Source organism: Manis pentadactyla, chromosome 4 (assembly GCF_030020395.1).
Source record: "Manis pentadactyla isolate mManPen7 chromosome 4, mManPen7.hap1, whole genome shotgun sequence".
Classification (NCBI taxonomy): domain Eukaryota; kingdom Metazoa; phylum Chordata; class Mammalia; order Pholidota; family Manidae; genus Manis; species Manis pentadactyla.
Window position 1 is genome coordinate 78193298 of NC_080022.1, and position 14242 is coordinate 78207539.

At 35.1% G+C, this 14242-nt stretch overlaps 1 protein-coding gene across 2 annotated transcripts in view; it reads right to left on the reverse strand.

The window, feature by feature from the left end:
* HFM1 (helicase for meiosis 1) overlaps window positions 1-14242 on the reverse strand; it is a 167542-nt gene that overhangs the window by 134025 nt on the left and 19275 nt on the right. The window contains exons 5-8 of one of the 2 annotated variants that reach the window (XM_057500410.1): window positions 8405-8655; window positions 8133-8180; window positions 933-1003; window positions 340-472 (exon numbers count right to left, since the gene is read on the reverse strand). In XM_057500410.1, the coding sequence (XP_057356393.1) occupies window positions 340-472; window positions 933-1003; window positions 8133-8180; window positions 8405-8655 (503 nt within the window). Of the gene's footprint in view, window positions 1-339; window positions 473-932; window positions 1004-8132; window positions 8181-8404; window positions 8748-14242 lie in introns of those variants that run through there. The other variant, XM_036889361.2, reaches the window with a different exon arrangement.

Below are 14242 nucleotides of genomic sequence, written 5' to 3' on the forward strand. Positions count from 1 at the left end.
AACAACCATTTGATCAATAAATATGAGAGATGTCCTCTCAAAAATCAAAAACAAAAAAAAAATGTTTGATTTTATTTGTTCATCTTGCTTGTCCTTTAAAAAATAACACGTGAACTCCAAACTCCCAATTCAAATATTCCATTTATTTATAACTTGGGAAAATGAGTTTTGAATTTTATGTAATAGATAAGACCAAATGTGATATGTATTTATTTTAAAAGTAGGAAAACCAAATATTAATTCCTATGGACTGAACTTTAATTTACTTCCTACATTTGCCTCAATGGTTTTTCATTATTACAATTAATTATCCCTCTCTTACAATATATAAATACTTACTGTAAACAATTTTAATGTTCGACCAAGGCAATGGTACTTCCATTAACAATCTTGTTATAGCTAACTCAAACACTACAGTTTTCCCAGAACCAGTTGGAGCACAAGTCACAAAATTCCTATCTGTGTAAAGAAGCTAGAAAACAAAATTTAATCAGTCATGGAATACACAGAATTTTTCACTCATTCTTAAATTGGTAGAAAATATACCTTAGGAAGAAGATATTACAGTCTTCCTAAAAAAACATTTTTACTTCTAAACTTAAAATTCTAACCTTTCTCTAGATCCACCAACCTCAAAAAATAATACTATTAATATTTTATCATCTTGTTTCAGTTGTCAAAATAATATGCTAGACCTAGAAGAAAATAATTTCTTTACCTTCCAGAGAAATTTTTATAAATCTAAGAAGTACAAATCAACCCACACCACATGCATTCATTGAGTAAACATTTTTTGAGCTCCTACAATGGACCAGCTACTGAGTGTGGCACTTTGAAAAGAAAAATGAATGTGATCTAGTACCTGCCCTTAGAAAGCACAAAATCTAGCAAAAGGAGGCAGATAAATTAAGTAATTATAATAAAATACTTACATCATCAAAGGCTTTGGACTGTATATAGTTGAAATATGGAAATTCTTTGAAAATACTTCTAAATTTTGCAGCTTAGGATGGTGTTAAGGAGTCAAATATTTTGGAATTTTAAAAACTGGTTACTTTTAATTTAAGAATTAAATTAATATTGACTTTGATAATATTTAATGACAAGGCTTTGATGCTTGATATTTTGACATTATAAGAAAGGAATTAACAGATATAAAGGAGGGACCAAGATGTCAACACAGGAGGCTCCTGATCTTCCCTTGCCCCTCAGATGCACTAAATATACAGCTACACACTGATTATACACCTACACATTCGATGAATGAGAAAATACCCACATCAAAATGAGTATGAAAGGCTGAAACAACTCTTGCCATAAATCCCACCCCCAACACAGGACCATACAATTGGGAAGAAACCAACAACTACCCCAGCTTTTCTCAGAAGAGCAAAGGGTTTGGACCACATATCTAGTGCTCCAACTTTTAACGCTTCCACCTGAGGGATGAGCCTCCAGAACACCTGACTCTGTGAACCAACAGGGTTTGCGCTCCTAAGTACTAGTGAACTACAGCAAACAAAGAAGCAGCTTTTAAACAGCCACAGGAATGACCCCACCCCACACCCCAAGTATATGCCCAGGCTCAGTATAGAGGGAGCAGGCAAAAATGCCCATCTCTGGTTTCTCCTTGGACAGAATTTCACTGCAGAATTTCTCAGCTGCTGCCTGAGGTTCTGGCTTCTAATAAACCTACATCTAGGTGCTAACTGCAACCCTCCCTTTTGGGGCAGGTTGGATCTTGGCACACCCTCTACTTCTGGGAGCCATTAAGAACAAAGACAGTGACTTGGACAATCACAAAGGCTTGAGAGTCAACTAGGAATCTGGGCCAGGTTGGTTGATAAGGTTCATCTCTTACATGAGACCAGTCTGTCAAGACTACAAGAGACAGACATATTATCTAATGTATAGAAACCAACATGGAGAGTCAGGAATATGGAATATGCTCCAAACAAAAGAACAAGATAAATTTCTAGAAATCAAATTTAATGAAACAGAGATGAGTGATTTACACAAGAGTTCAAAATAACACATAAAGATGCTCACTGAGGTTAGGAGAGTAATGCATGAACAAAGTAGAAATTTCAGCAAAGTTTTAGAAAATACTAATAGGGACCAAGCAGAAATTACACAGTTGATGATTACAACTGAACTGAAAAACTCTAATAGAGGGGTTCAACAGCAGACAGATCAAGCAGAAGAAAGGATTAAAGAATTGAAGACAAGGCAGTGGAATTAATCTAATAAGGGAGAAAAATGAAAACAGAATTAAAGATTGAAGATAAGGGACTTATAGGACACTTACCAATGGGTCAAATATGCATTACAGGGGTACCAAAAGGAAATGAGGAAAAGGGGCAGAAAGCTTATTTAAGTAATTAATGACTAAAAAACACCCTAACCTGGAGAAAGGAAAAGACACTCAAATTCAAAAAGCCCAAAGATTACTGAAGATGTATCTAAAGAGAGACACAACAAGACACATTGTAATTAAACTGTCAAAAGCTAAAGACAAAGACAGAATCTTAAAAGCAGCAAGAGAAAAGCAACTTGCTATGTAAAAGAATCCACATCAGACTATGAGCAAATATTTCAGCAGAGACTTTGCAGGTTAGCTTGTGGGATGATATATTCTAGGTACTGAAAGAAAGTAATTGCCAATGCTATGTTTATTGCAGCACTATTTACAATAGCCAAGAAATGGAAGCAACTTAAGTGTCCATCAGTAGATGAATGCATAAAGAAGGTGTGGTACATATACACAATGGAATACTATTCAACCATAAGAAGAAAACAAATCCTACCATTTGCAACAACACGGATGGAGCTAGAGGGTATTATGCTCAGTGAAATAAGCCAGGTGGAGAAAGACAAGTACCAAATGATTTCACTCATCTGTGGAGCATAAGAACAAAGAAAAAAATGAAGGAACAAAACAGCAGCAGAATCACAGAACCCAAGAATGGACTAACAGTTACTAGAGGGAAAGGGACTGGGGAGGATGAGTGGGAAGGGAGGGATAAGTGGGAGGGGAAAAGCAAGGGGGCATTAAGATTAGCATGTATAATGTGGGGGGAGGCACAGGGAGGTCTGTGCAACACAGAGAAGACAGTAGTGATTCTACAGCATCTTACTTCGCTGATGGACAGTGACTGTAATGGAGTTTGTGGGAGGGACTTGGTGAAGGGGGGAGTCTAGTAAACATAATGTTCCTTATGTAATTGTAGAGTAAGGATACAAAAATAAACAAACAAACAAACAAATAAATATGTCCTTGAAGACTCCAGACAAAAAGCTATTAGAATAACTAGATTCAGCAAAGTTGCAGTATGCAAAAAAAAAAAAAAATACAGAGAAATCTGTTGCTACCCTATATATTAACAACAAACTAGCAGAAAGAGAAGTCAGGAAAACAACTCCATTTACAACTGCATCAAAAAGAGTAACATACCTAGGAATAAAACTAACCAAGGAGGTGAAAAAGCTGTACTCTGAAAACTGTAAGACACTGAGAAATTAAAGAAGACACGAATAACTGGAAATTGACCCAGTGTTGTGGATAGGAAGAATTAATATTGTCAAAATGGCCATCCTGACCACAGCAATTTACAGTTTCAATGTAATCCCTATCAAAATTCCAAAACATTTTTCAATAAACTTGAACAAATAGTTCTAAAATTCATGTGAAACTACAAAAGACCTCAAATAGCCAAAGCCATCCTGAGAAAGAACAAAGCTGGGGGTATTGCACACCCTGATTTCAAGCTCTACTACAAAGCTACACTAATCAAAACAGTACGGCACTGGTACAAGAACAGACCCATAGATCAATGGAACAGAATAGAAAGCACAGATATAAAATCATACATATATGGTCAATTAATATACAGTAAAGGAGCCTTATATATTAATGGGGAAAATATAGCCTCTTCAATAACTGGTGTTGGGAAAACTGGACAGCTATATATAAGAGAATTAAACTGGATTACAGTCTAACTCCATACACAAAAATAAACTCAAAATGGATCAAAGACCTGAATGCAAGACATGAAACCATAAAACTCTTAGAAGAAAACATAGGCAAAAATCTCTTGAACATAAGTATGAGCAATTTTCCTTGACACATCTCCTTGGGCAAGGGAAACAAAATCAAACCTGAACAAGTTGGACTATATCAAACTAAAAAGCTTCTGTACAGCACAGGACACCATCAGCAGAACAAAAAGGCAACCCACAGTATGGGAGGATATATTTGTAAGGGGTCAATGTCCAAAATATTTAAAGAACTGATATGCCTGAACACCAAAGAAACCAATAACCCAATTCAAAATGGGCAGAGCACCTGAACAGACATTTCTCCAAGGAAGAAATACAGATGGCAAACAGGTACATGAAAAGATGCTCCACATCATTAATCATCAGAGAAATGCAAATCAAAACCACAATTAGATATCACTTCACACCAGTTAGAATGGCCACTATCCAAGACAAGAAATAATAAATGCTGACAAGGATGCGGAAAAGGGGGAACCCTCCTACACTGTTGGTGGGAATGTAATATAGTGTAACCACTGTGGAAAAAAGTATAGAAATTCCTCAAAAAAATAAAAATAGAAATACTATTCAATTCCACTTCTAGAAATTTACCTGAAGAAAACAAAATCTCTGATTTGAAAAGATACATGCACCCCTATATTTATCACATTATTTGCAATAGCCAAGCTATGGAAGCAACCTGAGTGTTCACCAATAGATGATTGGATAAAGAAGATGTGGTACATGTATACAATGGAATATTATTCAGCTATAAACAGCCATAAAAAGAAAAGAAATCTGCCCATTTGCAGCAACATGGATGGACCCTACAGGGTATTATACTAAGAGAAATAAGCCAGGCAGAGAAAGACAAATTCCATATTATTTCACTTATTTGTGGATGATAGAAACAAAACAAAAGTAGACTCACAGATACTGAGAAGTGACTGGTAGTTACCATAGGAGAGAGGTTGGTGTGGGTGGGTGGGAAAGGTGAGGGGAATAAAGGGGCACAAGAATTCTCAATCATAATATAAGTTGGTCATGGGGATAGTAGTACAGCATGGAGATTACAGCCAGTGATTCTGTAACATCTTCTTATGTTGACAGATAGTAACTGCACTAGTGGGGATAAGGATTTGATAATATGCATAACTGTTGAACCACTGTGTTCTATACTTGAAACCAATATAAGATATGATACTTACATTAAAAAAAAAGAAAGAAAAAGAAGAAATGCTGGCAAGGATATGGAAAAAGGGAACCCTTGTTCAAATGTAAACTGGTGCAGCCATTATAGAAAACAGTACAAAGGTTTCTTAAATAATTAAAAATAGAACTACAATATAATCTAGTAATTCCACTTCTGAGTATATATCCAAGGAAACAAAGTATCTCAAAGAGATATCTGTACTCCTATGTTCACTGCAGCATTATTCACAACAGCCAAGTTATGTAAACAACCTAAATGCTAAATGTCAATCAAAGGATGAATGGATAAAGAAAATGTGGTGTGTATACACACACATACAGTGGAATATTAGTCAGTCTTAAAAAGTAGTAAATTCTGCCTTTTTCAACATCATGGATGAAACTGAAGGGCATTATGCAAAGTGAATTAAGCAAGACAGAAAGATAAATACTGCATGGTATCACTTATAAGTGGAATTTTAAAAAGTCAAACTCAGAAACAGAGTAGAATGGTAGTTTCTAGGGACTAGGGAGTGTGGGAGAAATAGAGGCTAGTAAAATGGTACAATCTTTCAGCTATAAGATAAATAAGGCCTGAGGATCTAATGTGTAACATGGTGACTACAGTTGACAATACTGTACTGTATAATTCAATTTGACAAGACAGTAGAATTTAAGTGTTCTCACACACACACATACACACAGAAACACAAAGGTAAATATGTGAAGTAATGGATATGTTAGCTAACTCAATAGCAGGAACATTTTATAATGTATATGTATATCAAGTTACTATGTTGTACACTTTAAAATATATTACACCATTTTACTTGTCAATTTTAGCTTGAAAAAGCAGGGGCAGGGGATAAAAAGAAGGAATTAACAGAAATTCTTCCAGGCCCCAGTCATATTTTATATCCTGAAAAGAACTTATGAAGTCCCTATGGGAAAACAAGGTTATATGAGAGTTATAATTTGACAATTAAATCTGATGGAAGAGATGCAAATACATATGTGCAAGTATATCAGAACTAAGTTAGTAGTTTATCTTTTCCACAGTAGTATTTTTCTTATTCATTTTGACTAGGCCATTTGGTTTTTATTTCTTTAAAGAAAAACTTTAAAGGAGTTCCAAATTTCACTTTTAACTGTTGATTATGTTTCATTAGCTGCTGTGTGTTTCTGGTTACCTAACCCTGAATACCTTTGGTTTGATAAACTGGTTGTGCTAAGTGGTAGATTTGATTGCAATTAGCATCATATTGGCTTGGCAGAAACTTAAATCATCCTTCCTCTGTCTGAAAGCTCAAAAATATTAACAGATATGAAGAATAAATTGTCTCCTCTCCACCCTAAGAATCTACTGCCAGTTTGGGAGTTATTTGTACTTAAATGATATTCTTCTTAGTCTCACATTTGTCAGCTACATTTATTAAACACTATATGCCGAAAAAATTACTAGATTTAGAAAGTTTCATGAACCTATAAAGAAGAAAATGAGTTCCTCCTACAATTGAGACTGTTTTAATATACTAGGAGATATAAGACAGACAATATATCTGAGAACACAAATACATAGTTATTAAAGTGATTATATTTTATGAATATAGACAAAAATTGATTGTAGTAACTGATCCTGTTAAAAGTTAAATTAGGGCGTATTACTTCTCTGCTCAAATTCCCCCCTTTCTCTCAAAGTGTATGGCTACAAGGCCCTTTATGATCTTGCCTCCTCCCTACCTTTGTGTTTCTGACATCATGTCCCCCAACTCTTGCCTCTAATTCATCTCCTCCAGCTCTACTGGACCCTTTTCTGTTCCTCAAAAACATCAACCATGTTCCTGCTGTAAGGCCTTCCCTCATCTAGTGTGTTATTTCCTCAATATTTTCTTGGCTCTTTCACTTTCTTCAATTGCTTACATCTCACCTTCTCAAGAAAACCTGATGTAATTACTATTTATTTCTATCCCTGAACCCCAAGTCCCATCATTCCCAATTTAATCTCCTTTACTCTGCTCCACTTTGTTTTTCCATATTATTCATTACCTTCTAAAATACTGTATGCTTCATTTATATACTGCTATAATTGTTCAGATCTATGTTAACTCCTCAAGGGCAAGGATTCATTGTCTGACTTCTTAACTGACATATCCCAAATACCTAGAACAGTGCCTGGAACACAGTAAGAGCTCAATTAATATAGGTTTGCATTTATTAAATCAAGCAGATAATTTACAAATCTTCATTTTACTTTCAGTTGTGCAGAGTCAGAATATATGTGCCAAAACAAAACATAATTTTGAGTTTGTCAATCCATCAGCTTTTCAAACAACCTCATTTTTCCTTCAAAATATGTCTCTTCCCATAAAATATTTATTTGTAACAAACCCACAAGTGAACCATCATGCTGGTTTTTCTCTCATTAGGTACTCCACATCACTTTACATGCACAAAAATAAGTCTTTGATTTAGAATGGATGTACAGTCAGTTTCTAGTACATGAGAAAACTCAACTACTAACATCATTTATCATCACTATCAACACGTGAAACCAAATTTTTCCTTTCGCTCAACAAACTCTCAGCAGTGTCACTGCACTTACGTATTATAATACAGGAAAATGTCTGCAGAACAGAAAATGCCAAGAGTACTTTAGTAGGATCAATCTGACCCAATTTCTATTATCCTGAGGACTCAAATATAGCAAAATATTGGGAAAAAATCAGAAAGTTATGTCCAAGTAATCACAAGTTATCATGAATAGCATTCAGTCTTCTACTTTAAATACACTTGGAAACAATAAAGCATAGCAGTTCAGTGAGCTTTTCCTTCTTTTTGTCAACCAAAACAGAGACAAAATAAAACAAAACATTTAAAAATTATTAAAATAATTTAAAGGATACGGATTTCTGTGACAGCTTTTAAAGAATCTAAATCATTTTCTGTTATCCCTAAAAAAAAAAACTTACATATTATATGTATACTTTTTAACCTTATCCATAAAAACCATTTCAAAAAAATGTGTGTAACTTTTTACTGAAAGCAGTTAAAATTAATGTAAATGCAGAAGTCATACATAATCTACTCAAATTTACTATTTTTTTATTCTTCCTTATGCTAAGAAACACATACTAGTTTTTACTTTTATAAAACCAACTAAAAAACAAGGAATTACCTTGAACTTCCTGAGGCTGGGATGAAACTGAAAAAGATGGTACTTTGAAATCACCTTCTCTGATATCAGAAGCAGAAAAGGCATCACTTGATGTAAACATATTAATATGTGAATATTGAGGTTTCTGCTTACTATTCCTACATTTCCATGATTTCTCTGTGTTCATTTCTGTTTGGACAATTTTCACTGAGCCAATATGTCTGTCATTAGGATAATCACCCTGATATATATTGTCAGATATTTTAAACAGTCTGTAAAAAAAAAAAAAAAAAAAACCAACATGTTTTACTCTTGTAACAGTTACTTAGGATGTGAAAAGCTAGCATAAAATTGCTAAAAACACCCACAGATTGTAGTTTATTCAAATACAAAAGCCAATCATTCTCCTAAAATACAACTTGCTAAGTTTAGTAATGAATTATGTCTTTTCAATTCCCTAAAACTCAGATAAATCCATTTATAGTAGCTAGCCACCAAGGCAGACCAAATGATCTTTGTCTCACAGTATTCACAACTTTATAGTCTCCCAGTTCAAATCAAGACTGGCCTATGTATCTAACAGAGTACTGTAGCAGTACAAGTGTGTGACTTCCAAGCCTAGGTCATAAGACACTGTTACTCCTGAATGATCTCTTGGCTCGTTCACACCAAGGGGAGATAGCCAGGCCCACATAGACAGGTACTGAGGCCTCTTGTCAGTGACCAGCACCAAAATCACAAACACCATGAAAATGCTTCCTTGCAAAGTTCTGGAAACACAGAAAAATCATCTTTATGATTGTAATTTATTATATTCAACTGATCACAAGATAATCCATCAACGTAATTTGTTCTCAATAACCTTAAGGGATAAAGTGACTATTAAGGTTCCTAATATAACACTCACATCTTACATAAGTAATAGGGATGACAGCAGGTATCAGTCTTACAGAATTCTGTAAGTAATGACACACAAACAAGTACTGTACAAATACAGAATACTTTCTAAATTATTTTTACTATTAATTTTAAAGGTATATTTTCCTATAAGAAAAAACTAGTCTTTCAAAAAACTAGAAAGATAAATGTATTTAAGAACAAATTGTAGAGTTGCAACCTCCAATGCCAGCAGTTCTATTTTTGAAGATAGAAAATTCAAAAGCAAATGATTACTTTTAGATAAACAGTAGAATTCCATTATGAAATGGTACTGAGGAAAAAGAAATGGTATTAAAGACTTCCAAGGAGGGGAGAGGAACCAGAGATTGAGTTCAATCATCAGTGGCCAATGATTTAATCAATCATGCCTATGTCATGAAACCTGTATGAACGAAAAACCCCTAAGTGATAGGTGTTCAGTGAACCCTTCTAGCTTGGTGAACATGTCAAGGTGCTCAAAGATTGACACAGTTGTAGAGGCCATGGAAGCTCTTCGTAACCTCTCCATGTATCTCTTCATACCCTTTCCCTATGTATCTCTTCCATTTGTCGGTTTCTGAATTTTATCCTTTATAATGAACTGGTAAACACACGTGTTTTCCTGAGTTCTGTTAAGTCATTCTAACAAATTATTGAGCCTAGTGTGGTACATGGGAACCCTCAAATTTGTAGTCTTCAAGGCAGAAATGTGGGTAGCCTGCCATCCTATTTGTGACTGTCATCTGAAGTGGGACTGTCTGAGCCCTTAAGGTGCAGGGTTTGATTCTAATTCCAGGAGTTATTGGGAAAACTGAATTGAATTGTTGGACATCCATTGGTGCCAGAGAATCAGAGAATCGGCCGGTGTCAGAAAACACTCCAAACCTTATATTTACCATGAACTGATTTTCAATGAGGATGCCATGACATTTAATGGGGAAAGAAGTTTTTTTCAGGAAATGGTACTGGAGCACCTGGATATATCTACATGCAAAAGAATAAAGTTGGACTCCTACCTTGCACCATAAAAAAAAAAATTGATTCAAAATAGGTCACAGACATAAATGTAAGAGTTAAAACCATAAAACTCTCAAAAGAAAACAGGAGTAAATCTTCACAACCTTGGATTGGGCAATAGTCTCTTACATATGAAACAAAAAGCCCAAGCAACACAAGAAAAATTAGATAAACTGGGCTTCATCAAAACTTAAAAGTTTTGTGCTGCTACTACCATCAAAAAAGCAAAAAACAACTCATAGAATGGGAGAAAATTTTTCAAGTCATAGAGCACATAAGGGACTTTTATCCAGAATACCTAAAGAACTCTTACAACACAACAATAAAGACAAAAAGAAATTTTAAACAGGCAATGGATTTAGATAGGCATTACTCCAAAGAAGATAAACAAATAGCCAATAATCACATGAAAATATGACCCAAAAAGTCAAATACAGTGTTACCATATTCCCCAGCAATTCCTCCTCTAGGTATAAATCCAAAAGAATTAAAAATATATTCACACAAAAACCTGTATATGAATGTCCATAGCAATATTCATAATAGCCAAAAATGTAAAGAACCCAAATGCCCATCAACTGATAAATGGGTAAACAAAATGTAGTCTACTCATTTAATGGATTATTATTTGGCCATAAGAAGGAAAAAAGTACTGATACATGATATAACATGGATGAATTTAGTTAATGCTATGCTAAGTAAAAGAAGCCAGACACAAAACACCAGATACTGTGTGATTTCCACTTGAACAAAATGTCTTATAGATAAATTAATCTATAGAAAGAGGAAGTAGATTTGTAGTTGTCAAGTGTTACAAGGAGGGAGGAATGGGGAGTGACTGTTAATGAGTATAGAGTTTCTTCTGGGCAATGCTGCACAATTCTGTGAATATTCTAAAAAGCAATGAATTTTCCATTTCAAAAGGGTAAATTTTATGGTATGTGAGTTGTATCTTAATGAAGCTGTTATAAACAAGTCACAAACATCAGCCTCAACTGTGTCCTTTACAGTGTCTAACAGTCCTACCATTATTCTAACTAGATTGCTTTCCTGTTCTCCATAACCTCCATTCTTTTCATACTTGCTCAATACCACCATTTTTTCCCTCAAACTCCAGAGGACCTCATCTCTTATATCAGAGAGGAAACAAAAACTATCGACTAGCTCTCTTCTGAATCTTAAACGCATAAATCCAATTGTCTATTTGGACAATTTACAAATACCTAAATTTAACATGTCCAAATCTGCAATCATTACCTTCCCCCAAACTTGTTCTTCCTTTATAGAGTTTACCTTTTCCTTTCCATAAAAGGGTTCTACCACCCTTCATCATTCTGCCTTAAGCTAGAAATGTATTACTCAAGTCTTATATCTAATAATTATTTAAGTACTGTGGGATTCTATCTCCTAAATAACTGAACTCTCTCATTCCTGCTACCATAGTCCTAGATTCAGACTACAATTCTCACTCACCTAGACTAATAAAATAATCTTCTAAGTAAAACTGCACAATGTATTCTAGCTCCCTTCTAATTCATCATACTGGGGCCAAAATGGACTTTTGGTAAAAAAAATAATCAAATTTTATTCCTCTGCTTAAAATACAGGACCTTAATAACAATGATTCTCAAATTTTAGTACACCTAATAATTATCTAAAAAATCTGTTAAAAAGTAAAATACCTGATAAGGAAGAAGTTAAAATAGCACTGTTTGCAGATGACATGATATTGTACATAAAAAACCCTAAAGAATTTGCCCAAAAATTACCAGAAGTAATAACTGAATTCAGCAAAGTTGCAGAATACAAAATCAATACACAGAAATCTGCTGCATTCTTATATAATAAAGAAGAACTAGCAGAAAGAGCAAACAGGAAAACAATTTCATTTACAATTGTACCAAAAAGAATAAAATACCTAGGAATTAACCTAACCAAGAAAGTAATAGACCTATGCCCTGAAAATGACAAGACACTCGTGAGAAAAATTAAAGAAGACACCAATAAATGGATATACATCCCATGGTCATGGACAGGAAGAATTAATATTGTGAAAATGGCCATCCTGCCTAAAGGAATTTACAGATTCAGTGCAATCCCTACCAAAATACCAACAGCATTCTTCAAAGAACTAGAACAAATAGTTGTAATATCAATATGAAACCACAAAAGACCCTGAATAACCAAAGCAATACAGAGAAGGAAGAACAAAGCTGGGGGATTATGCTCCCTAACTTCAAGCTCTACTACAAAGTCACAGTAATCAAGACAATTTGGTACTGGCACAAGAACAGACCCATAGACCAATGGAACAGAATAGAGACCCCAGATATAAACCCACACATACATGGCCAATTAATATATGATAAAGGAGCCATAGATACACAATGGGGAAATGACAGCCTCTTCAACAACTCGTGTTGGCAAAACTGGACAACTACATGCAAGAGAATGAAACTGGATTATTGTCTAACTCCATACACAAAAGTAAACTCAAAATGGATCAAAGACCTGAATGTAAGTCATGAAACCATAAAACTCTTAGAAGAAAACACAGGCACAAATCTCTTGAATATAAACATGAGCAATTTTTCCCTGAACACATCTCCTTGGGCAAGGGAAACAAAAGCAAAAATGAACAAATTGTACTATATCAAACTAAAAAGCTTCTGGACAGCAAAGGACACCAATAGTAGAACAAAAAGGTACCCTACAATATGGGAGAATATATTCATAAAATACTTACCTGACAAAAGGTTAACATCCAAAATATATAAAGAGCTCACATGCCTCAACACCCAAAAAACAAATAACCCAATTAAAAATGGGCAGAGGATCTGAACAGACACTTCTCCAAAGAAGAAATTCAGATGGCCAACAGGCACATGAAAAGATGCTCCACATCGCTAATCATCAGAGAAATGCAAATTAAAACCACGATGAGATATTACCTCACACCAGTAAGGATGGCCACCATCCAAAAGACAAACAACAACAAATGTTGGCAAGGATGTGGAGAAAGGGAAACCCTCCTACACTGCTGGTGGGAATGTAAACTAGTTCAACCATTGTGGAAAGCGGTATGGAGGTTCCTCAAAAAACTAAAAGCAGAAATGCCATTTGACCCAGGATTCCACTCCTAGGAATTTACCCTAAGAATGCAGCAGCCCAGTTTAGAAAAGACATATGCATCCCTATGTTCATCGCAGCACTATTCACAATAGCCAAGAAATGGAAGCAACCTAAGTGTCCATCAGTAGATGAATGGATAAGGAAGACGTGGTACATATACACAATGGAGTATTATTCAGCCATAAGAAGAAAACAAATCCTACCATTTGCAACAACATGGATGGAGTTAAAGGGTATTATGCTCAGTGAAGTAAGCCAGGTGGAGAAAGACAAGTATCAAATGATTTCACTCATATGTGGAGTATAAGAACAAAGAAAAAAACTGAAGGAAAACAGCAGCAAGACTCACAGAACCCAAGAATGGACTAATGGTTACCAAAGGGAAAGGGACTGGGGAGGGAGGGTGGGAAGGGAGGGATAAGGGGGAAAAGGGGGAATTACAATTAGCAGACATAATGAGGGGGGGAGCACGGGTAGGGCTGTACAACACAAAGAAGACAAGTAGTGATTCTATAGCATCTTACTATGCTGATGGACAGAGACTGTAATGAGGTATGTGGTGGGGACTTGATGGGGGGAGTCTAGTAACCATAATGTTGCTCATGTAATTGTAGATTAACGATACCAAAAAAAAAAAAAGATGATCCACATCACTAATCGTCAGAGAAATGCATATTAAAACCACAATGAGATATCACCTCACACCAGTCAGGATGGGCAACATCCAAAGACAAGAAACAACAAAGGCTGGCAAGGATATAGAGAAAGGGGAACCCCCCTACACTGCTGGTG